Source organism: Episyrphus balteatus, chromosome 4 (assembly GCF_945859705.1).
Source record: "Episyrphus balteatus chromosome 4, idEpiBalt1.1, whole genome shotgun sequence".
NCBI classification, from domain to species: domain Eukaryota; kingdom Metazoa; phylum Arthropoda; class Insecta; order Diptera; family Syrphidae; genus Episyrphus; species Episyrphus balteatus.
The window spans coordinates 4,687,215-4,710,869 of NC_079137.1; the positions used below are offsets into that span (position 1 = coordinate 4,687,215).

General features: G+C 29.7%; 3 protein-coding genes across 4 annotated transcripts in view; 2 read left to right on the forward strand and 1 right to left on the reverse strand.

The window, feature by feature from the left end:
* The window catches only part of LOC129919067 (beta-1,4-glucuronyltransferase 1-like), a 216,320-nt gene that overhangs the window by 57,678 nt on the left and 134,987 nt on the right, over positions 1-23,655 (forward strand). The gene's annotated exons all lie outside the window — the stretch shown is intronic.
* On the reverse strand, positions 18,627-20,287 carry LOC129919068 (cytochrome P450 6a8-like). The gene is made up of 2 exons (XM_055999896.1): positions 19,151-20,287; positions 18,627-19,093 (listed from the first exon to the last, which is right to left on the reverse strand). Exons 1-2 carry the CDS (start codon positions 20,250-20,252, stop codon positions 18,675-18,677), a joined length of 1,521 nt encoding a protein of 506 aa, XP_055855871.1. The 5' UTR covers positions 20,253-20,287; the 3' UTR covers positions 18,627-18,674.
* Positions 20,220-22,333, forward strand: LOC129919069 (cytochrome P450 6a9-like). The gene is made up of 2 exons (XM_055999897.1): positions 20,220-21,811; positions 21,872-22,333. Exons 1-2 carry the CDS (start codon positions 20,710-20,712, stop codon positions 22,288-22,290), a joined length of 1,521 nt encoding a protein of 506 aa, XP_055855872.1. The 5' UTR covers positions 20,220-20,709; the 3' UTR covers positions 22,291-22,333.

The following is a 23,655-nucleotide window of genomic DNA, read 5'->3' on the forward strand; positions in this document are numbered from 1 at the left end:
ATAAAAAATGGGAAATTTTTTACTGTCACGGGTGGGAAATAAAAGCAGTGATTTTGTGGCGGTGTATGTTCTTACGAATTTTTTGCGAATTTAATATAATTTTAAAAAAATATTACACTCAATTTTCTCTAGCATGAGAGGAAGTTGAAGTCATTGAGTTTTAATAAGTTGAACGTACAAAAAAAGAAAACCTCTTGCAGCACAAAACACTGTGCAAGTTTTTTGAAAAAAATTTTTGAGACAGGCGCGCGATTAACTGTTTTGCCCTATTTCGGACCCGAGAAATCCATTGGCATCATTAGTTTTTCGATTTATCGGTACGACTTCGAACAAAATTTTTTTTGAAAGTTTTTTCAATTATTTTGAGATTTTTCCACTGTTTTTAGTCATTTTTCAATCAAAAACAATGTTTATATTGCTAATAATTCTGCTCAAACGTTATTTGCTACATTGTAAACAATTTTGAACAATTTATTTGAAAGTTTTGTGATTTTTTTTGAAATTTTTTTAAAAAAATCGGAATTTTTTACATTGTTATCGTTTTTTCGCTGTTTTTGTTCTCTTTTGCACAAATACATAGCATGTTTTCCGTTAAAAATTAATTTAACTGTTAATTTAGTGTTGGTTAAACTTTGACATACTATCGATAGCATCGATAACAAAAAAATATCGAGTATATCGATACTTCACAAAACTATCGATAGTTTCAATACTTCCAAATTATTTTACCACAAGGCTACCGATATTATCGATAGCTTTGAAATTAATTAAACACAATTTGAACTACAAGTTAAGTTTTCGTTTGACATTGGATGTAAACAACGAATTAACATAGTGTTTGGTAGATATCGATAGTTTCCACTGTCGATTGTATCGATAGTTTTAAGAAAAAACTATCGATAATAACGGTAGCCTTGTGGTATAATAATTTGGAAGTATTGAAACTATCGATAGTTTTGTGAAGTATCGATATACTCGATATTTTTTTGTTATCAATGCTATCGATAGTATGTCAAAGTTTAACCAACACTAAATTAACAGTTAAATTAATTTTTAATGGAAAACATGCTATGTATTTGTGCAAAAGAGAACAAAAACGGCGAAAAAACGATAACAATGTAAAAAATTTCGATTTTTTTAAAATTTTTTCAAAAAAAATCTCTAAACTTTCAAATAAATTGTTCAAAATTGTTTACAATGTCTTTCTACTGGTAGCAAATAACGTTTGAGCAGAATTATTAGCAATATAAACAATGTTTTTGATTGAAAAATGACTAAAAACAGTGGAAAATTCTCAAAATAATTGAAAAAACTTTCAAAAAAAATTTTGTTCGAAGTCGTACCGATAAATCGAAAAACTAATGATGCCAATGGATTTCTCGGGTCCGAAATATGGTGAAACAGTTATTCGCGCGCCTGTCAAGAATTTCGACAGTGAAATTACTCTCTGTATCCTTTTTTCAATCATCGACCTCTTTTCACCCGTTCATTAAACTTAATTCATTTAATCCAAGAAAAAAATATAATAACGTATGAATTTTAAGGAAACCACTTTTTGTGTGTGATCCGATCACTTGTGTTATATTACACAACTTCTTAAGTATTTTATTTTTGTTTGTTTACTTGATTTAATTCTTTACACCACCATAATTCATCTTAAAACCCTATAGCGCAGAGTCTTACATCATTCATTTACTTCCGTATTTCGTTAACGATGACGAAGACGACAACGACAGTCAAGATATGTTATTTTCCATCAAAGTGAAAAAAAAAAAATATGATAAAAAACCCACAGAAACACACCTACCAAAACTCCCATCATCACTCAACTGTGTTTTTTTGAAAAAAAAAAAAAAAACTGACATTTGCACAAATATCCTGTTTCCTGAGATTACCATACACATAATTCTTCTTCTTTTTCTTCTTCATGGAAATGTTATAATGTACAAACCAAATATACTCTCACAGGTGTGGATTGGATTTTTTTTTTATTTTGTATTTTGTAAAGAAAAGAACGCACGATGAGACGAAGGAAATAAAAAAAAAAATAATAATATTCTACCTTTCTATCTTTGCAAGGACTTCATTATAGGGTAAGTTGGGCTTTATGCAACTTTTTTATTGGAAATTCTTCATAAACAAATCAGTGCAGAAGACACTTTTCAAAAAATACTAAGAGTTATTCGAAATTAATGAATTCAAAAATTGGTCCTTCGATCCGGATTAAGCAACTTGAGCAACCCCGGGCTTTGGATTTTTCAAGATTTTGTAGTGTAAATAGCTCACATTAAACAGAATATTTATAATAGGCTACTGAAAACAAACTACAATATTAATAGAAAAAAACAAAAATGGTCCTTCGAGCCGGATTTGGGGCTTTTTCAGAATTTTAAAGGAAAAAGGAAAAGTAATTTTCAAAGTAAGCTTCGTGGGGATACTTTCATTCCATTTCAATAAGCACTGGAGTCAAATTACCCCATTTCACCCTAAGCATAATATATTACATTAAATATAAAAATTCGCCATGCGGTACCTTTATTTTTCCCTTGAAAATAAAAAAAGCAAAACAAAATAAAAAAAAAAAAAAAAAACGGAATAAGGACAAACAAAAACACGCCATTTTGGTGAGCCATTAAAATCCTAATACCAAAAAGTCTTCTTCACTTTTTTTTAAAGTAGATACGAGTAGCTACTGTTGGAAAGAATAAAAAAAATATATATAAAACTTGAAATTGAAACCATAAGAAGAAAAACTGCGTTTGTGTGTGACAAAAATCCCTTTCTCCTATCACAATCCTTCGCATTGCTACACTACTATCCTACCGCATCACGACGACGAAGATATAGAAAGAGAGAAAGTCCCCTATAAAAAAAGAAAAGCTTTCATTTTGTGTACCCTAAAAAAAGAAACGCCATATGCTGTTTGGGAAATGTGCCAGCAGACTTAGTTCACTTTTATATATATTTTTCTTTGTGATATATTTTATCCTTTATTTTGTTTGTGTGTTTTTTTTCCTCAAACTACATCTTCAATCTAAACAAGAAAAAAAGATATAAATTCAATGGATAGTTTGTTAGATTTTGTTCTTCCTCATTTTGTTAGATATACCTTCCCTTTTTTTTGAATGGAAAAGAAAAACTGTTAGCAGCAGCAAAAGGACTATATTTTCGTTAAGGAAACAATTTTCTGACATAAAGAGGGTTTTTCTCTGAGATTTTTTTTTATTGGAAATTATCCATCAATTTGAGTTGAGTTTGAGTTCAAAATTGTTATTCAATTTGTTTAATAGAGGTTGTTTGGTGGTTTTTATGACGTCAAACAAATTTTTCACACAAAATTGAGGGATATTATGTACGTTAAACGTACCCACATAAACAAAGATTGGAATGGGATGGTTCAATATTGAAAACTATCAATCTTTTGGTGTTTGGATATCTTTTTTTACAGGAATTGTTGAGGGTTTGAAGGGATTTTCAAAGAAGGTTGAAATCATTGAAATTGCTGCCTACAAAAAAAAAAAAAAGGAACAGTTCACTGATCAAAGGCTTTTAAAAATCAATCAACAAGTTAAGTTGTTTTACAATATTCACTTTAAAACATATTATTTGTAATGGATTTTGTGATTGATTCCTTCACAGCAACTACTAAAACATGTTTCGTAGCTTAATTTGGAAATAACCTCGAACTGCCAAAATTTAAAAATTATCTAAAAACTTCGTGATTCCCAATTATAATGTCTCTTTCAACACCCATAATCTTCCCTTGAAACAGAGCTCTCATCCATTTCAGTACACCCATTCTACAAACTCCCATTAAAAAAAACATGCAATCCCCATTCAAAAGTGTTTAACATAACAATGTTATCAGTTAATTGCATACTTCACAGTTCACAATTTATCAGATATATCTCTCTGGTTGCTCTTTAATTAAAAGTTTCTCTATGTGAAAAATCCGCCCATGGGTAAAGCCATAATAAATACATAGTTACTCCCCAAAAAAAAAAAAAAAACACACAAAGAACGGACAAAAAAAAAACAACGAAATTTCAATAAAATAAACAAAAATCTTATCCGACAGCAAACCGAAAATTATCTTGGTCGCCTTGTGGTATCCATAGTTCAATCGAAATTGAAAGTGTTATGCAATCACAGTCTACAACATAATGGTGCACTTGCTATTCGTTAATTAAACAACGAAATGGTCACAGATAAATGAAATCGAAAATGAAAAAAAAAAAAAAAAAAATACAAAAAACAACGAGAACGACCTCAATGAATGGCGGCGCTAGCTGGCGCTGCCCTGCATGCAAAATCATAGGCCTAGACAACAGGGATGTTATAAGAATCTAACTGTTTAAAAAAAATTCAATAACTAAAAGTCAAAAAAGAATTCGGATAAAACTGATAAATTAAAAGCCTCTTGATCTTCGTCAAAAAAAAAAGACTTTAAATTGTCATCCGTCAATTCAAACTTTAAATCAGTAAAGTTTTGGCGAGCAAGTTCTAATAACATCCCTGGATTGCTTAAATATTATTTATTCTGAGGAGTGAACTGGTCAAAAAGGTTGAAGGTGTCTCTTTAAACTCAACGACTACGACACGGCGCAACGTCAACATCAAAGCCAGCATTGGAGCATGGAATACAAAATGAGAACAAGTTCCGATGTCAAGCTGGACAATATTATGCCGGACATTGTGACCACCATACCGTGTCTGATGAACAGTGGAGCAAAAGAGACCAAAAATCGTGAAAAATTGTCAAAAAGCTTTCATATATCAAAGTATTGATACTTTTATAAAAAAAATAATAAATATTTGTTATCGATTTTTTTAAAATCCATTAATCAGAAATCGATATTTTTGTCCTACAATTTTTATTATTTTTATGATGATTTCTGCCTTTTTTATAAAATTAAGTTTTTGTGGATACACATATCGATAACTTTTTGATAGGTATCGATAGCATTTTTAAATATCGATTAAAAAATTTAGATATTTATAAAAATATAGCTTTTCTTTACCCATACTATACACCATTAAAGGTATCGATATTTGTCATCGATTTTTGCAATATTTCCATTACAATTTTTGTTATTTTTTTTTCTATAATTTCTTGCCTTATTGAAAAAATTTGTATTTGTGAATATATCGATAATTGTTCGATAGTTATCGATAACATTTATAAATATCGATAACATTTGAAATATAGATATTCATATAGATATTTTGCTTACATTTTACCATTTTAAAAATTAATAACAAAATGTGAGCGAATGACATTTCAAGCTACTATTTAGTGTTGAGTCCCTAAATGTCAAAATCACATTGACATTAGGACACCATTTTTTTTTTATTCCAACTTTTCAACCCTTCTGCCCCACTGTGAATCATCATTAACTTGGTTTTGTCTCATAATTACGCGTGCAGGTAAAACAAAATTTTTTTGTTGCAAGTAATCAGACTCCAGTCGACTTTGGTCGCCGTTGTTTTTTGTTGTTGTCGACGACTGACGACGACGACGTTGATGTGCGATACTTTCTTTGAGTGGGTTAAGGCTGGTCATTATGTTGGCATTTCTTTTGCATTTTTATTTATTTCACTTTTCATTATTTTTTTTGTTGGTGGCTCGCCTACATTGTATGGACTCACCTTGAATGTTTTTACTTATATTTTATTTCCAAATGCACTCATACCATGCGAATAGGCTTTAAATGGACTTCGTGAGAGAATGTCGAAAAAAAAACTTCAACGACGATGAAGACGACGACGACGACGACTGCAAGCAAGCCAAATTGCTGGAAGGGATTTTATTTAAGCTAAAGAAGCTATGAATGCAGCTAGTGACGAAGATATGGGGGTAACTTTTGTATTTTGTAGGTCCACGCCCAGAGTGGTATAAGGTAGTAGGTAGGTACAACGTACCAACATTATTGGAGCACGATTCGTGTTTTTGGCTGATTGCACTGCAGAACTATGGGCGACTTGGTGACCGATAAACAAGAAAATCGATCTTGACCTGCATTATGTTAGTTTTTTTTTTGGGGTTTTCAGGTTTTTGAAAGATGCAGGTTTATTGGTAGGCAAGTTAGTAGGTGGGAGATGCGGGGAAGAAGATTAAAATGGATTTTGGTAGATAAATGAAAGCAACTGGCTAGGAAAGTAAAATATATTTCAAAAATTTGTATAGGGGGTTGTGTTTAATGGAGAGTAAATAAATATGTAGGCTAAATTAAATGAATTGTTATTTGAGATTGAAAATAATGATATAGGCAGTTTTGGGTAATGTGGGTAGAGAAAAGAGGCTAAATACCTGACAGGCGCCCCCTCAGAAGAAATGCAAGAATTCTGGCAATATGTATTATATTGCTGATATTTTCCACTTCGTGCTACTAAGAGTCACTCAAACGATATACACTTAGAAAACTAATTACTTAGACCACTAGTCACTAAAGATGCGAAAAATTTCAAAGTCCCAAAATACGGATATGAATGAAAAAACTATTTCGTTTTTTTTTAGTATTTTTTAAACTATAAAGTTTGAGATTCTTAATTTGAGACAAATGCAGTTTTTTGGGCTTTAAGACTCAAGTTTTCCAATGTTTTTGAGGTTTTAGTTTCTGAAGTCAGATTTTCTGAATTTTGGGTAGGTACGATTAATTTTGAAATTATTTTCTAACATTTTGAATTTTCGAGCAGATTTTTTGTTAAGCTTTTAAGTTCCCGTATCGTGGACTATCATGTAATTTAAATTTTTCTAGAATTTTGTTTTTAAAATATTACCTATTCAAAATTGTGAATATTTTCAGTTTTTGAGTTTTTATGATGAAATTTAAACATTAAAATTTCTGAATTTTGTAGGTATGTATCTCTATTTTAAATTTTCAAAATAATTTTTTCAGAATTTTTTGATTTTGAGAATTTTTGAGTTTTAAATTTTGAAGTTTAAGAGTTTACGGTTTCAAAGGATTTATTATGTCGTAAAGTTTTTGGTATTCGAGTTTTTTGATTTTTAAAACTAAATTTTTGATTTTTTTAGATTTTGAATTTTTGAAATATTTAATTTTAGGATCACACATTAGATTTTATAAATATTTGGTATTTTGTGTTGAAGTCTGAATTATTTTTTGTTTTGTAGATTTCTGATTTGTTTTTGGATTTTGGGACTCTAATTTTATTGAGAAATTAAAATCATTGAAATAATATCCTACAGGAAAGTATGTTTTTGATTTCACGAAATTAAAGTGTTGTTTTTTATATGACAGTTTTTTTTTTGAAAAATAAAAAAAAATCAGTAATTAAAAATGCAGTTATCATCAACTCATCAACCTTACCCTTTTAGCAAGTTATTTCGTATAGCCTCGCTCAACATTGTTTAACTTTCAAAAATAAAATAAAGTTTAATACCCAAATCTCAAGAGTACACTTTACTTCGTTTTATTTAATTAATTTCAACTCAACTTAACTATACAACAATACCCTTTGCGAATATTTACATTTTGGACTTTTTCTTTTTTTTTCTTAATAAATAAAACTAACAATTTAGCTTTGGTCATTATTATGTAAAGCTCTTAATAAACTCTGTTTTTTTTTTCATTTTTTTCTTTCTTTTTTTCTCTTTTCAGGTAAGGATGTCACTTTTAATTTATTCCAGTGCCACTCACTTCTCTCTCTCTCTCTTCAACTATTTTCAAGGTATCTTTGTTACAAAAAAAAAAAATTAAAAAATAAAAAAGATTTAATGTAAAATATCTCAAAAAAAAAAAAAAAACAATTCTCTACGTAGCTCTTCTACTACGTTATTATTTTTTTTTTTTCTTGACATGACAATGTCATGTAAAAGTTTAAAAAAGTGTTCCTTCCTCTTCATCATTCTGGCACCACTCGTGAAAAGGACGACTTTTGTGCATAGTTTTCATTTGTATTTAAAAAACAGTTAAAACTCTTGTTAAAGGGGTTTTATCTCACAAATAAAACTATTAAAATGGAAAGAATTAGTAAATGTTTGCCCAAAATTTGGAAAAAAAGTTAGAACTTTTGTAAAAATAAGAAGGATAGATCGAATTTTCAAAAACAATTATGAAATTCTAGATTCTTGAGAAAATATTTCAATTTTTTTTTTAATTTGCATCAAATTTGCTCTAAATTTACTCCAAATTTTTGTACTAAAATTTGGTACAAAAATTCGTTGAATTGAAGCAGCAATTTGCTTCGACTGTTAAAAAAAAAAAACATTCCCCTGAAATAGAGAGACCCCACTGTACAAATGTGTAAATTCAACAGAAAAAAAGAAATACTAAATTTCCTCGCTCACTCAGTTTCTTGTTGGCAAAATGAATGAAGAACGGTAAAGGTGTGTAACTGTATCGTAAGTGTTTCCTGCTGACAGGATTTTCATTCTTAACTAAGTTCGCACTCTTGGCCTCTCAAATGCGGTACAAGGTATATAAATCCTTTCTATCTATCTTTGCAGTTTTTTTTTTTTTGCAGTTGTGTGTGTTTTTTTTTTATTATTAAGGACGTGCTGGATTGGAAGTAGTGTGTACCAGGTATAAAAAAAACTAGTACCACGAACCATTTTCAAAGTGTTTATAGCCTTGACCAAGATTCAATGTGCATCTTAATTGGTATAACTGCTGTGACAATGGAAGAAGAAGGAAAAAATAAAATGGATGTAGAAAAAAAAAAAACAATATCCTTGAAGAGCATTTTTCCATTTTTTAATGCAGGAATGTGGTGGCTGACTGCAGTATATCTAGCTATAGAAGTTTTTTAGTAGGGAATAGGTATAATTGATATTAGAGTAGGTGGGTAAAGAAGTATTGTAGGTTTTTTTTTTTGTCTTAAAATAAGCAATTAAGCAGAAAAAAGTGTGCTAATTTTCTGCGACAACTGCCAGAAAAGGATACATTTTCGTTGAATTAGCAGACAAATTTATTTTGGTAGGAAGTTTAGTGCAGTAGAAGCGTCAAATGTATATTTTGCCTCTCTTACACTAAGAAAAAAAAAACACGTAAAAATAAACAGATTCCACCTTAAATTAAACGGATTTTTGCATGTTTTTTTGCAAAGATTTAAAAGAAATCAACTTTATTTAAGCGGAAAATCATCTTGTTTTTATGTGGAAACATTTTAATACAGCCAATGGAAATTGAACCTACAACTGTTGGGTGACTAGGCGAGCGCTTTTACCATCAGTCTATCTATCTGTTGCACGGGGAAAAAAAACATGTAAAAGCAAGCAGATTCCACATTAAATTAAGCGGATTTTTGCATGTTTTTTTTTTTGCCAAGATGACATCTGTTTTAAATTAAGTGAACAAATCTTCTTCATTTCTTGAATACGCAAGTATAAAAAAAATCCACTTAAATTAAGAGTAAAAATCATCTTATTTTTAAATGGAAACATTAAATTTTTATTTTGTATCGGTTTCTTAAGACGAAAATTCACATTAAAATGAAATAAAATTCACCTTAAAATAAACAGAATTTAAGCGGATTCCACTTATTTTAAGCGGAAATATTGATTTAAGAGGATTTAATGTGGACATCATCTTATTTAAAGGTGCTCTTTTTTCTCCGTGTTCATAAAAAAATCAAGGTGGCAAGTTAAATTTAATTTATTTACAAATTTGATATTTTTTCACATGAACTTTCAATTCGATGCTTATTTTAAAATCTGCTTACTTCATTTTTTTTGTTTCTTAAACCTTTACAAAAATTTCAATTAAGAAAAACACACATATTGTTAGCATCCTGATGTTGAAATGCAAAATAAAAACAAAGTCATCATCTACAACCCTTTGAACCAGGAAATGAAAAAAAAAATGTTGTACGTTGCCAATTCGAGCAGGTTATCCTGTAGGTTTCTCCTTATTCCTTTTTTTGTTGAGTGTGTGTAAGAAACACTTGGCTTTATGAGGATACTATACAGACAAACGTGATATACAACGCATACCAAAGTGTTTAAAAATTCCTAGGACAAAAACTACAACTTCAATTTTGTGTCTTCTTTATTTTTTTTGTTGGCATGAAACCAATTTTAGTGCAGCTGTTGGCTTTAAACAACAGAAGTCTACATAGTGAAGTTGCAAAAAAAAAAAAAATTAAACGACTATTCGCAACCTCGGCTGGCTGGCTGTCCAGTTCCATAAAATTCCATTTGCATTTGTTTTATTTGCCTAGAGGATTTCACCACGAAAAAAAAACCCCTTAGTGTTGTAGACTTTCTCCAAAAACGAAAAAAAAAACTAAGGCCCCTAAAGGCCTTAATTCTGTTGACAGTTATTTTGTGCAATTTTTCTTTTGTGTCTGCGATTTTTTTTTTTGGGGAATTATTTGGAGTAAGCTAGACATGGATTTTTCCGTTCAAGTGTTATGGGTATTGATATGAAACCATGTCATTCTGGTATAACCATTTTTTTTTTGGAGATTTTCATTCGAGGTTAAAAACGAGGTGAATTTCACATGTGAAAATGTTTAAAACATATTTCCCAAAAAAAATTCAATGATTTTTATTCAACAAAAAAAAAAAAACTCATACACCATAGTGACCCCGATTAATTTAATACTCTAATGAACTTTTTCACACGATCTATAAGAAAATTCTTTGATAAATTTTAATGTTATTTATGAGTCCACCATGATTTTTCTTGTACCCACAAAAAAAAATGTTGTCCCTAGACTTCAGTATTTTTAATGAAATCTGAATAAAAATACTTAGATGTTGTTAAAAAAAATCCCTTAATTATTTGCTAGTTTATGTCTAGCACCCAGCTGGAGCGAAACTTAATTTTCCATATAAAATTTTGCTAACGAAATCTTGAACGAAATTAAATTTGTTTTGTTTAGCTTTAAAACTTATTTTCTGATGTTTTTTCTTGAATTTTTTTTTATTTGTACTTTTATTATTTTTCCTTTGCTAAAATACCCGATGGTATTTTTTTCGTTAACATGTTCGCAGAATTGTTTCGTTTCGCTTTAGCTGTGTACTAGGCTTTAGGCTTTCAAAAAGAGACGTTTTTAGGCTAAAAATGCCACTTTTTGTTATAAAATAGTTTTTTGGAAGGTTTTTGAAAGATGATTTTGAAAATTATTTTCTAGTCACAATTTTTTCACTCCAATAAAAATTTCACAAGTTACATATATCTTTTATCAAACTATCTTAAAAACCAATTTTTATATAGAAATTAAAATTTTACTCGAGTTAAAATTCTTTTTTCAAAATTCTGCTTTTAAAAAATCAGTTTTTCTAAATTCTGGTTTTTAAAATTCTACTTTTAATAATTCTGTTTAACAAAAAATCATCTATTCGTAAAATCATATTCTCGAAAAATTTGCTGTTTATTTGAATACTTACTTTGTCAAGTTTTTGAATAATTATTTTTTTGATAAATCAGTAGATTTAAAAAAATATTAAGAAAAGGTTTTTAATGTTAAATATCGTCGAAAAATAATTAAACATTTATTAATTTATCAAATAAAAATAAAAATTAAAACAAATGGATAAGAAATGAAATATGTATTTGAAAAGCAAAATATTAAAAAGGATAATTTTGAAAAACAGAATTTTCGTGAAAAAAAAAAAATTATTTTGAAAATCAGAATTTTGAAGTCAGAATTTTTACCCGCTTCAAAAAGATTGTAACGACTTTTGAAAAAAAAAAAGTTTCCAGAAATTCTTTGTTATATACAAAATTTGGATTCCAAAAATACTAAAACTTAAAATATTTTGGCAATAAAAAATTTTTTTTTTTATTATTTTCAAATTTTTATTTAATTTCTATTATTTCAAAATTCTGCAAATCAATTATTCTAAAAAATGCGCACTTTTTTCACTTTAAAAAAAATTTTCTTTTATCATTTTCAGAATTTTATACTCAAAAAAAAAAACATTAAATCAAGTTTGACTAACTAACAAATAGAAAGTTTGTTGAAAAAAAATCACTCATACACCACAGTGAACTAAAAAATTCAATGTTTGTTCTTCTTGGAAATTATGATTTGAAACATCTAAAAATTCCTTTGTTATTTTTTTAAGCCATTCTTTGAAATATCTAAGCCCCGTTTTGAAATATCCCCTCAAAATCTTGTACTACAATGGCAAAATTCACAATTTAAAAACAAAAGTATTTAGGACTGCTATTGGACTAAAATTACGATTTTGTTTTTGATACTCGCATATTTTTTGCAGGAAAATTATGTTACCAGGATTTGCTGGATGATGCTATGAGGGTACCTCAAGTTTATGTTGACTTTGTCGTTTGTGTTTTTTCTCTCCAAACAAGTAATAGTTTTATTTTGTGCTCTTGTAACATTTATTTTTTGTGGAGTAAGTTCGTTTTCATTTTCAAAGACTTAATGACAGAAAACTTAAGTTTAAAAGTGTTTTTTTTTTTTTGCGGCAGGTACAAGAACATAAATAGGAGCAAACAAATTTTATTTGTACCTCTATTCATTTTTAGAGGTGGTATAGCGGAAAGTAAAAAGATCTACTTTCAACTTCTACTTATACTACTACCTACTTCTGTTACAAAATACAAAATAGAAAAAAAAAAAAAAAATAGGAATGAGGGCTTTTCTAGGCCTGACGAATTACACATGAATTACACACTTGAAAAAGCTTAATTTAAACATGTGCTTCAAAGCAAAGAATATTGTTGAGTAGGCACTAAGCTGTTGGTTCCTATTTATGATGTTTTTTTTTTTTTTGCATTTTTTTTTCTTTTTACTTTTTTTTTTTTGGAAAACAAGAGAAATGTTTTTAACCTATTTTTGAGTGGGTTTTCTCTCCAGTTTTTTTTTTTTCTTTTTTTAAGTGGTTGACAATACTTAACGTACACACATGTGTGTTTGTTTGTGTGTGTGTGTGGAAGCTTTAAAGGATTTTGCAAATGTAAATTTTTTCTAAAACCGGAACAGAAGGAAGGATTTCAGGTTACTTCTACATTTTGTAAGTAGGTAAGAAGGAGGATGAGGGTGGTTTTTTTAGCTTTTTCCTTTTATTTTTTTTTTTGAGACTCTTGTGTTATTGAAGTTAACACGTTAATAAAGGAAGGAATTTTGTACTTATACTCCTTTTATTTTTTTTTTAAGGTTTTTAGGTCAAACAAATTAGGTTGGTAGGTTAAGCTGACAAGAGGTTAAATTATTTTTTCTTAAAATCTTGAAGTTTACATTTACAAAAAAAAAAAAAAAAATTGCTTTCATTTCTTTAAAATCAAAGTTGACCCAAATTTAAAAAAAAAATTATGATTGAAGGAAAAATTTCATATGAAAATGTTTTGTTGTTTCTTCATTATTGATTTTTTTTTTACGTCTTACCAATTTCTCAGATTTTTACCTTTTTCACCCCAAACACCAAAAACATATTTACTTAACCACTCAAATAAACACTAAACGACAATTTTTTTGGCAATCTGTGATAGTGCTTGGCAATGACATGGAACATTTTCAAGGATAAAACAAAAACTAAAGGACACATTCTTATTTTCTATATTTTTTTTTTTGTCTGCTGCATGCTTTTCCTTAAACTTTCAATCTTTTTCTATGTCTCTGTTTTTATCCCTATATTTTCCCCTTGTGACCTCTTATATTTATATGCACCACACAAAACTCATTCATCCAAAAATGAACTAGTTCTTCTTTTTTTTTTCCAAAATAGTTCAAAAAAAAAAAAAAAAGGTTTCTGGTCCGCAAAAATGTTCGTTTTACTTGTTAAGTTCTAGTTCTTTTGGGTGATATATACCCACAAAAGGACAACACACTCCTTGTGTTATGTCTAGGATCGATGATTTCATATGCCTTTAGGTCGTTTTGGGGTTTTCTTTCCTTTTTTTTTTCTTTGATTGTGTGACTTTAGAGGGAAAAATATTCATAAATAGAATTCAAATGGATGATTGAGGGTGATGGTGGCTGAAATAAAAAAAAAAAAAAAAAACCGGAACTCAAATGCAAGGATGATTTGGTTTTATTTCAAAGAGGTCAACTCTAATAAAGCATATGACTTGAGTATGTGGGAACACTGGAAGAAAACTGATTCAAAAAGACCAAAAACAGTAGATAAAGTATCTATCTTCTTTTCTCCTTTACATGTTCAATATCTATAAATGCTCAAATTATAAAAATAGACCATTTAGTAAAAAACATCAAAAATTTCGTTTTTTTCTCTTTTATGAATAGTTGTTCTTAAGTTTTTTACAATATTTCAATTTTAATTTTTTTTTAAAAGAACACACATCGATAGGAAATTTAATTATCTACAAAAAATTACTTAATAAAAATTTTCAAATTCGGCTTGCTTTTCAAGTTATAGACAAAAACTCAAAAAGTTAAAGAAAAAGTCGAAAATATTGATCGTTACAAAAATGGTTATATCTCTATAATTTAACCATAGATTTTTTATCTTTGCCAAAAAGTGTGCTATACATACAAAATTTAAAACTTTGAGGTTTCGATACATTTTGATTTTTTCTTTCAGTAATAAAGTTTTTTTTTGCAGAAATTTTCTTTAAAAACTCGATTTTTTTTAAATGTTTTAATACATTGCACTTAAACATTTGGAGTGACCACGAAGAGTTGTTTAAACGTTTGTTGCTTATTTACTCAGCTTTCAGTCGCCGGATTTTCTATTCAGATTTGTCATTTATTACTCAAGATATAGCCCGAATATTAAGTAGGCTGGAAAAAACAACGACAAAAAAACTTTGAAAAATCATATCTCGAAAACGTATCCATCGTAATTTTTTTTAAAAGTGATTTCCGAGTCCCTGAGGTCAAAGTACCTAAGAAAAAAATAGTTGGATTGAGTGTCCAGTGTTATTAACGTTCAACATAATTATTATTAAATTCTTAGACGTTTTATACGAATCATTGGCTTTTTAGGACCAATTACAGATTTTGCTGTCTCCTCGAAAAAACACCCTTTCACCCAAAATTTTACTTTATGAAAATTCACAATTCTTGCTATCTATCCTAAATGTATCGTTCTTAGATAATTTCATTAGGGTGGCCCATGATTTTTTTTTTGTTTTCACTTAAAAAAATATTCTTGTAGAGTAAAGACACTTTAGATCTTTGTTTCTAATCTCAAAAGTAACATATAATTGCTGAATTTCAATAGGATACCACAGCTATTACTTAGTTTTTCCAATAAACCCACATTTTCTTTACAACCTAAAAAAAAAACACCCTTTCACATGAAAAAAAAATTTATATTTAATTCGCAATTCTTATGGGAAAGACAACATTTTTAGCATTTTTTATTGGAGTAACATTTTGTCCCAGGTTTTGTGGTATCTACTAATTCTGAATTTCATCTTAAAAAAAAAAACACCCTTTAAATGAAGATAATTCTGTTGCCTCTTTAGATTCTTAGTTTTTATAACAAACGAAACTTTTTCAAAAAGTTTAAAAAATTAACAAAAATTATGTCAGCTGTTATTATACCTACCTTTCTCTCACATAACTGAACCCATAAAAAAAAAACACCCTTTCACCAATTTTTTTTTTTTTTAATAACTTTATGGATCCTTTGTTCTTGTCTTAACACTTTCATTCCGAATTTCTTCGAAAAACTTTCTTTTAGACCAATTTAAGTATTTTAAGGAATTATATGATTTCTTAAATCCACTCTCCAAAACAATAACAAAATTGAATGAAAAAACCCAAAAACATCAATTTAATAAAGAATTTTCGTTTAATTCTATTAAAAATTATTATATTCATTTGATTGCAATTTTTTTTGAGTAATAAAAAATTATTGTTATTTTTATGAGTGTAGTAAGGGACCTACCATAAAAAGAATGTTGAATTAAAGGTGAATTTGGATTGGCAGTTTTTTTGTTGTTCTTGTTCTTTTTGGCAAACGACAAATGTCTTCTTTTTTTGGGACTTTCTATTTCCCATTTTCCAAAAGAAAAAAAAAAAAAGAAATCCTTCTCATATTCATGCATACAGATTAAGATTACAATGCCATTTGCAGATATACAATTATTATTGGGCTCATGAGTTATGTTTTTAGGCTATTTCAGTTTTTTATAGGAGTGTGGAGGTGGCTTATCCCATGCTTATAGGGGTTAATTTTTTTTTTTTTGTTGGTAGAAGACTGACATTCAACTGTTGGAGAGAAATCATGGTTGTTTATTGAACATTGATTTGGATTTATATGAGTTTAATTGTTTGGGTATAGATTATGTGGGTTTTTTTTTTAAGGGTGAAAAAAATATATAAAAATATTTGTAATATTCATAAAAAGAATTTATGTTTATTTTTTTTTTTTTTGCTTATAATATGCATTGCAGACAGACAAGAGTGGTGGTTTGTGGAATTATACTGATTGTGCAATATAAGAATATTAAAAACATTGATGCGCAATGTTACGTGTATTTTTTATGGAGGTTTTTTGTGTTTTTTTTTTTTTTTTTTGGATTTATCCATGTGAGGTTTATTTTTTTATGGTTTATTGTTGAGAAACATTATGTTGGAGAGATATGGGATATTGAAATTGCATTTTCCGAGGTCAAATACAAAAATGACTCGTCTCGTAAAATTTTTGAGTAGGTTTTTGTGTATAGATTCCAGATATACCTGCAATAAAGTTTTGTAAAAAAATAAATTGGAATTCAAATTACAGACATTATAGAGGGTAGGTATACTTTTCTGCAGTGCTATTAATTTAAATGAAATTTGTCTTCTAGTTTTTGAAAAAATTGAAAAATAAAAACAAATAAAAATAAAAAATGTATTGAAAAAAGAAAAATCTGATGAAATAATTTTTCAATTTTCTCAAAAACTAGAAGACATAGAATCATATAGTTTTCACTGTTCGATAAGGAATCTATTGAGGTAGTTTTCTGGGTGAGTAATTTTTTTTTTATTAAATTCACAGTGTGGACAAAAATAGTATAAAATGAGTTTTTAAAAATGTTTCTTCGCCTATTTTTAACTTTGAAATCTATTATTTCAAAAACTATTGGTTATAACGTATTGATTTAAGAATTAGAATTAAATGTACAATTTTGCCTTTCGCAAATGCTATCATTTATTACTGTAAGTGTTGCCGTTGTTTTTAAATATTTTTTTTTTTATTTTGATAATTTTTTTTTAGAAAACTGCCCAACTATCCCCTAAACGGGGGGAGATACACCCCCCTCCCAAAGAAAAAAATGTTTGTATTAAACTGGCGCCCAGGTTATTCTATTACGTGCCAAAACAACATTTTTGTTCTATACCTAAAAATTCGAATTTCTGTATCTGGGTTGAAATCGTAAAATTTTTTTTTCTAAGCCAATTTTTAACTGATTTCCATAAAAAATACCTCGTTTTATTTGGAAATAAATATAATTTTAGAATATATTTTTAAAACAGCATGTTGTTTCGAAAATATATACTTTAATTTGATGACGAAAAAAATTTTGAATTTTTGAACTGTGAAAGATTATAAATTCTAGGTGGTTTAACCGAGTTACATGTTTTATACATTGTTTAAAAGGTATATTTATCTCCTATCAGAAACTGTAAAAAAATCGAAAATGGGTAAAAATTTGACGAAGCTAAATTTTTTTCAATGGGTGAAGGTAAAAAAAAACCGTTTTTTGCCCCTAACTCAAGATTTTGGAGGTGTTTTGGAGTTTTTAAATACCGTTTCGTAATCAGTGCGACTAGCTCTACAAAACGTGAAAGGTCTCCGCCCGCGTATATTTTGAGTGTTACACCGTGTAGGTAATTAAAAAAAACTTTAATGTTTTAAATTTTTTCGATTTTTACTCTTAAAAATATAATCACAATCTTGAACTAATACATTGAATAGTTGGAACCTAAAATCAAGTCTGTAAGACTAAAGATTTCCAATTATTTGTTCTTCAAAAATATTCAATTTCTTCGTTTTTCAAATATTGTCAATTTCTTCAATATCGACTAATCAGAAGCTAATTTTGCTATCGGTTCATAAATTGTACATTTTGTTTGGATATTGTCTTTTATAAAAGCTGCAACTTCTCGATTCACCAATTTGAATCATAAAAATCAGAAAAGTGTATTTCATCAAATAACTCGGAACAAGTTAATTTGGCGAAATCAATCAATTAGGAAAATATCTTAGAGCAGAAAATATAAGTTTTGAGAACAAAACCACGTTGCAAAACGAGTCTCTAGGTATACAATGAAACTTTTTCACCAGTGCCAAATGAAGTGACAGTCTACTTCTTGACAGTCTACTTCTACGCTAAATGCTTCCAATCACGTCGAAAAAAAACGGCTTAGAAATGCAAATGAATCGAAAAAGCTAAATTTTTGTTTCTAAGCACGTAGAGTTTTCGACCAAGATTTCCTATACAAGCGTTTTCCGCCATTTTGAAAAAAATTGATAAAATTGTTTTTTTTTTTTTGACAATAACTTGGCTATTGTGTCATGTCAATCCGAAAGGCCTTATCATAATTCCTTTAAAAAACTCTAGAACGAACGATTTTATTGTCCTCTTGCGTAGCAGGTACCTAGTTAATGAATTAAGTCAATCTAGAAATAAAGCGATTTTCCAGCAAAAAAGCTATCGGGAAATTGTCCCAAAAAATAAATGTTCCTCTTAATCCATTTTAAAGAATTTCCCAAAGAAATAAAAACACTTTCGAACTATGCCATTTTCATTCATTTATTTTACAGCATTTCTCAAATCTTCTTTTTAAACCTTTTCAACTTTCAAATGAATTCCATGACGAGTGGCCAATAAAATCTGTGCTGGATCATATTGCAACTTCGTCGGTGTTTCCTCACACCAGCTAAATTTAAAGTTTCTGATCAATGAAACCAAACCAATTATTGCTTGCATTTTTCCAAATCTCAATCCAACACAATTTCGAGGTCCTTCACCAAATGGCAAATAAGCAACAGTATCTCGTTTAGCTTTCTCTTCAGAACTAAAACGTTCCGGATCGAATGTGCAAGGATTTGGATAAATTTCCGGATCATAGTGAATCGCCTCAACCGGAATGAATATTAAAGATCCTTTTTCGATTTTATATTTTGGATCACTGGTTGAAGAGTAATCAGAAGCTGCAATGCGTTGTAGAAACGGAACAATTGGATAGAAACGAAGAGTTTCTGAAAAAGAAGAATTTACTTGCAAAAACTGATTTGATATTGAAATTTCCTACTTACCATCAAAAACTTGATCGAAATAATGCATTTCCTTGAGACTCTCATAAGTCAATTCACCATCATGTTTCTCTAGAACCTCGTTGATCGATTGTCTCAACTTATCTTGAATATCAGTGTTTCGCGCAAGTTCGTATATTGCATAGGTCATTGTCGATGAAGATGTCTCAAAACCAGCCACCCAAAAGAGGAACGCCTGAGCTGCAAGTTCTTCCATTGTCAAACCCGATGTATCAACTTGTTTTCCATCTTCACTATAAATGGGCTTATTATTCTTCAAATCGATCAGCAAACTCATGAAATCATTCTTCCGAATATTGTTCTTCTCTCGATATTCCACAGTACCCCGGACAGCTTCCATAAAAAACTTCTCAACATCACGACGAGTCATTCTCATTCTTAACAATCGGGCTAGTTTGGGAGAACTCTGCATAAAACCCAAAATCAACGCATGATGATTTTGTTCTTCAAAAATTAAACGACCATACTTTCGGAATTCAGCATTTGGATCTGTCAAACTATTACACTCAAGACCAAATGCACACGATCCAATAACATCGGTGGTAAATCTTGCATTCAGATCTTTGATTTCTATTAATTCACTGTTTTGTTCACCAATAATCTCACTCAAAGTCTTGACAAAACGATGACCAACTTCAACCACCGATGGAAACATAAATTTCATCTGTTTTGATGTAAAAGTCGGCGAAAGCTTATTCCTCAACAATCTCCAACCTTTTCCATCCAAAGTCAATAGATGCGCACTAAGTGGATCATCAACTTGATTCGAGAAAAATCCACGATCACTAAAATTGGTGAAATCTTTAATCAACACTTTTTTCACTAAATCCAAATCGAGTGTCAATACAGCTGGTGTCATAAAGAAATAAAGTCCACAAAACGGTCCAGTTCCCTTGTACTTCTTATAGAGCTGATTCATTGGTGTAGATTGATGGGTATTTGGCCTCATGTTGCCAAGAAACATAAGCGGTTCATCGTGAGGTATTTGACGTAGTTTCCAATAGCGTAATCGATTCCAAACGAAAAATAATACCAGCGAGATCAAAGTGATCACACCGCAAATCACAGTGAGCAGTAGTTCCATATTGTAAGTACTAAGTGCAAATGAGGTATTTTATGCATCGTAGTATGAAAAGTCTTAAATGATAACAATAAGTCGCCTGATATGATATCAATTTATTAAAATAACTAACGCTATCAGGGAATTAAAGACAGTTGCAAGGTAATCGAATATAGCTGTTATTTGCGTGATTATAATATCCACTCGAAAAGTTCTTATCGCGCTTCGGTTTTTAAGCTCGGTCTCTGTTATCTAGCATTCCTACGACATCACAACAAATTGTAAACAAGGGATTTAGGTAATTATGTTGTCCCTATAAAAAAGTGTGTTGATACCTACGTTAATTTTGAGACTTTTTCGGTGATAAATCAAAAAATGACGTTAAAGCTTTTAATTTCTTGAGATAAAAACATGTTGTTCTAGTTCTATTAAACTATTGGCAATTACATAGTTATTCTCATTTGCATTGAGTATTTTGAGAATGGAACTTCTAATAACAGTTTTTTGTGGTATCAGTACTTTAGTGTCGTTGGTGTTCTTATTTCTTCGATATCGAATGTGCTATTGGAAATATCGTCAAATACCTCACGATGAACCGGGAATGTTTCTTGGCAACATGAAGCCAAATACCCATCAATGTGCACCAATGAATGATCTTTATAAGAAGTACAAAGGCACTGGACCGTTTTGTGGACTTTATTTCTTCATGACACCAGCTGTATTGGCACTGGATTTAAATTTAGTGAAAAAAGTGTTGGTGAAAGATTTTAATAATTTCGCTGATCGTGGATTCTTTTCGAACGAAGTCGATGATCCTTTAAGTGCACATATCGTAAGTTTGGATGGACCAAAATGGCGTCGTTTACGGAATAAATTTTCACCGACTTTTACATCCAACAAAATGAAATCAGTATTTCCAATAGTTGTTGATATCGGACATCGATTTGTCAAGACATTTAGTGATATTATTAGTGAAAAAGGTAGTGAAATAGTAGAAATCAAAGATTTGAATGCAAGATTTACCACCGACGTTATTGGATCGTGTGCATTTGGTATTGAGTGTAATAGCTTAAAAGATCCCAATGCAGAGTTTCGAAAGTACGGTCGTTCAGTATTTGAAGAGCAGAATCATCATTCACTGATAATTGGATTCACACGAAGTTGTCCGAAATTAGCAAGGAAATTAAGAATTCGTACAACAAAACGTGAAATTGAGACATTTTTCATGGGAGCAGCTCGAGATGCAGTGGAATATCGAGAAAAGAACAATATTCGAAAGAATGATTTTATGAGTACTTTGATTGATTTGAAGAACAACAAACCGATCCAAACTGAAGATGGTCAAATTGTGAATACAGAAGGTTTAACAATGGAAGAAGTTGCAGCTCAGGCTTTTTTGTTTTGGGTGGCTGGGTTTGAGACATCTTCATCGGCAATGTCGTATACGATATACGAACTTGCTCGACATGTTGATATTCAAGATAAATTGAGGCAATCCATTGATGAAGCTTTTGAGAAGCATAATGGTGAAGTGACATACGAGTGTCTCAGGGAGATGCAGTATTTAGATCAAGTTTTTGATGGTAAGTTAAAAGTAAATTTCAAAAAACACAGTTTTTGATTTCTTTTTTTTTTTTGTTTAGAATCTATTCGAATGCATCCAATAGTTCCATCATTACAACGTGTTGCAGCTGCTGATTACCAAGTCAATAATGATCCAAAATATAAAATTGAAAAAGGTTCAATGGTTTTCATTCCGGTTGAAGCGATTCATTATGATCCGGAAATTTATCCCAATCCCAGCAAATTCGATCCGGAACGTTTTAGTTCCGAGGAGAAGTCAAAACGTGATACAGTAGCTTTCTTACCATTTGGCGAAGGACCTCGAAATTGTGTCGGACTGAGTTTTGGAAAAATGCAAGCAAAAATTGGTTTGGCATTTTTAATTAAAAATTTCAAATTTAGTTGTTGTGAGGAAACACCGGAAAAGTTAAGGATTCATACAGAACATATTTTATGGGTAACTGATCATGGAATTCCGTTGAAAGTCGAGAAGGTTTAGTACGTTTTTGTACAAAGAATGTTTAGTATTACTTATGTTTTGAAATTTAGTATTTTGTTTAAGATTTTTTGCTTTGTATTTTATTGAAAATATTTGATAATAATTATATTAAATTGAATATTTGTTTAAGAAGAGAAATGAGTTTATTTGAAAAAAAAAACTTCTTGTGAAGAAGTTAGGAAAAGAAATCATTGAACAACGATATCAGGTGATTAGTACAATCGACAGTACAGAAATTTAAAAATTGTGGCAAAGCATTTGCAGTAAGAGACGGACATAATACTGAAATTTTAGAAAAACCAGAATTCCAAATTCAAAATCCCAAAATCCCAGAATAACGAAAAACCAAATCTCGTCAACCCAAAATCCAGAATGTCGAAAATTCGGAAAAATTTGCTCAAATTTTTAATTTTATGTATATAATTTTGCGGGATTTCGTGATCCCATTCAGGATATTGGGTTTTCGTTTCGGAATTCTGGGTTTTCAGGATAGTGGACTTTCGTAATTCTGGGATTTCGGGATTCTGGATTTTCGGGATTTTCGGTTTTTAGGATTTTGACCCCCACCTTTTTGTAGCATCAAATAAACCTAGTCACCTGCTATCTAAAAAACAAGAAGGATTGACCGCCATTTATTTTAATTTTTGTTTAAATCAATATCCAATATTTCAATATCCAGTAATAGTACAGGTAAAATAGTACATAAAATCAAGAAATAAAAAAAAAATTGTTCCACTTATGAAACTGGGCAAAAAGTTTGCTTTTGGGATAAGAACCAAAAAAAGTTGGGTGGAAGGGTATTTTTTCGCGAACAAGAGGGAGGGGGTGAAGGTCAAAAATATACTGAAAAAATTGTTTGTTGAATATCATCATATGACACATGTTTTCAAGGTATTTTTTGATGCTGAACCTAATGACATAAAAATAAAGTCAATACAATTGCTCAAACAGAAGTTATAGCCAATTGAAAACAAGGGTGCTTGTTTTTTGACTTCAACAGGTAAAATATAACCGAAAGCCATGGGAAAAACATGCTACACTGATGAAATTCGGGATGAAGGTTTTAGATAAAGCAGGGACAAGGGATTCACAAAGTTCTTAAAATTATTTTTTATGAAAGGGTGTTTTTTTGATGGGTTAAGTTGTGTGTGAGGAAGGTATCATAACAGCTGACTTAAATTTTATTAATTTTTAAAACTTGGTGTAAATGTTTTGGTTGGTATAAGAGTTAAGAATCTAAAAAGTGTAGGTACAAAATTATCTTGAGTGAAAGGGTGTTTTTTTTTTTAAGAAATGATGAAATTCGGAATTAGTACCACAAAAACTAGGAAAAAATTGTTACACCAATGAAATTTGGTAAAAATG

Coding starts and splice junctions, on each gene's coding strand:
- LOC129919068 (XM_055999896.1), bottom strand. CDS start 20,252: ATGGAACTACTGCTCACTGTGATTTGCGGTGTGATCACTTTGATCTCG. Junction 19,094..19,150: donor TTTCGATCAAGTTTTTGATG/GTAAGTAGGAAA, acceptor CTTCTTTTTCAG/AAACTCTTCGTTTCTATCCA.
- LOC129919069 (XM_055999897.1), top strand. CDS start 20,710: ATGGAACTTCTAATAACAGTTTTTTGTGGTATCAGTACTTTAGTGTCG. Junction 21,812..21,871: donor TTTAGATCAAGTTTTTGATG/GTAAGTTAAAAG, acceptor TTTTTTGTTTAG/AATCTATTCGAATGCATCCA.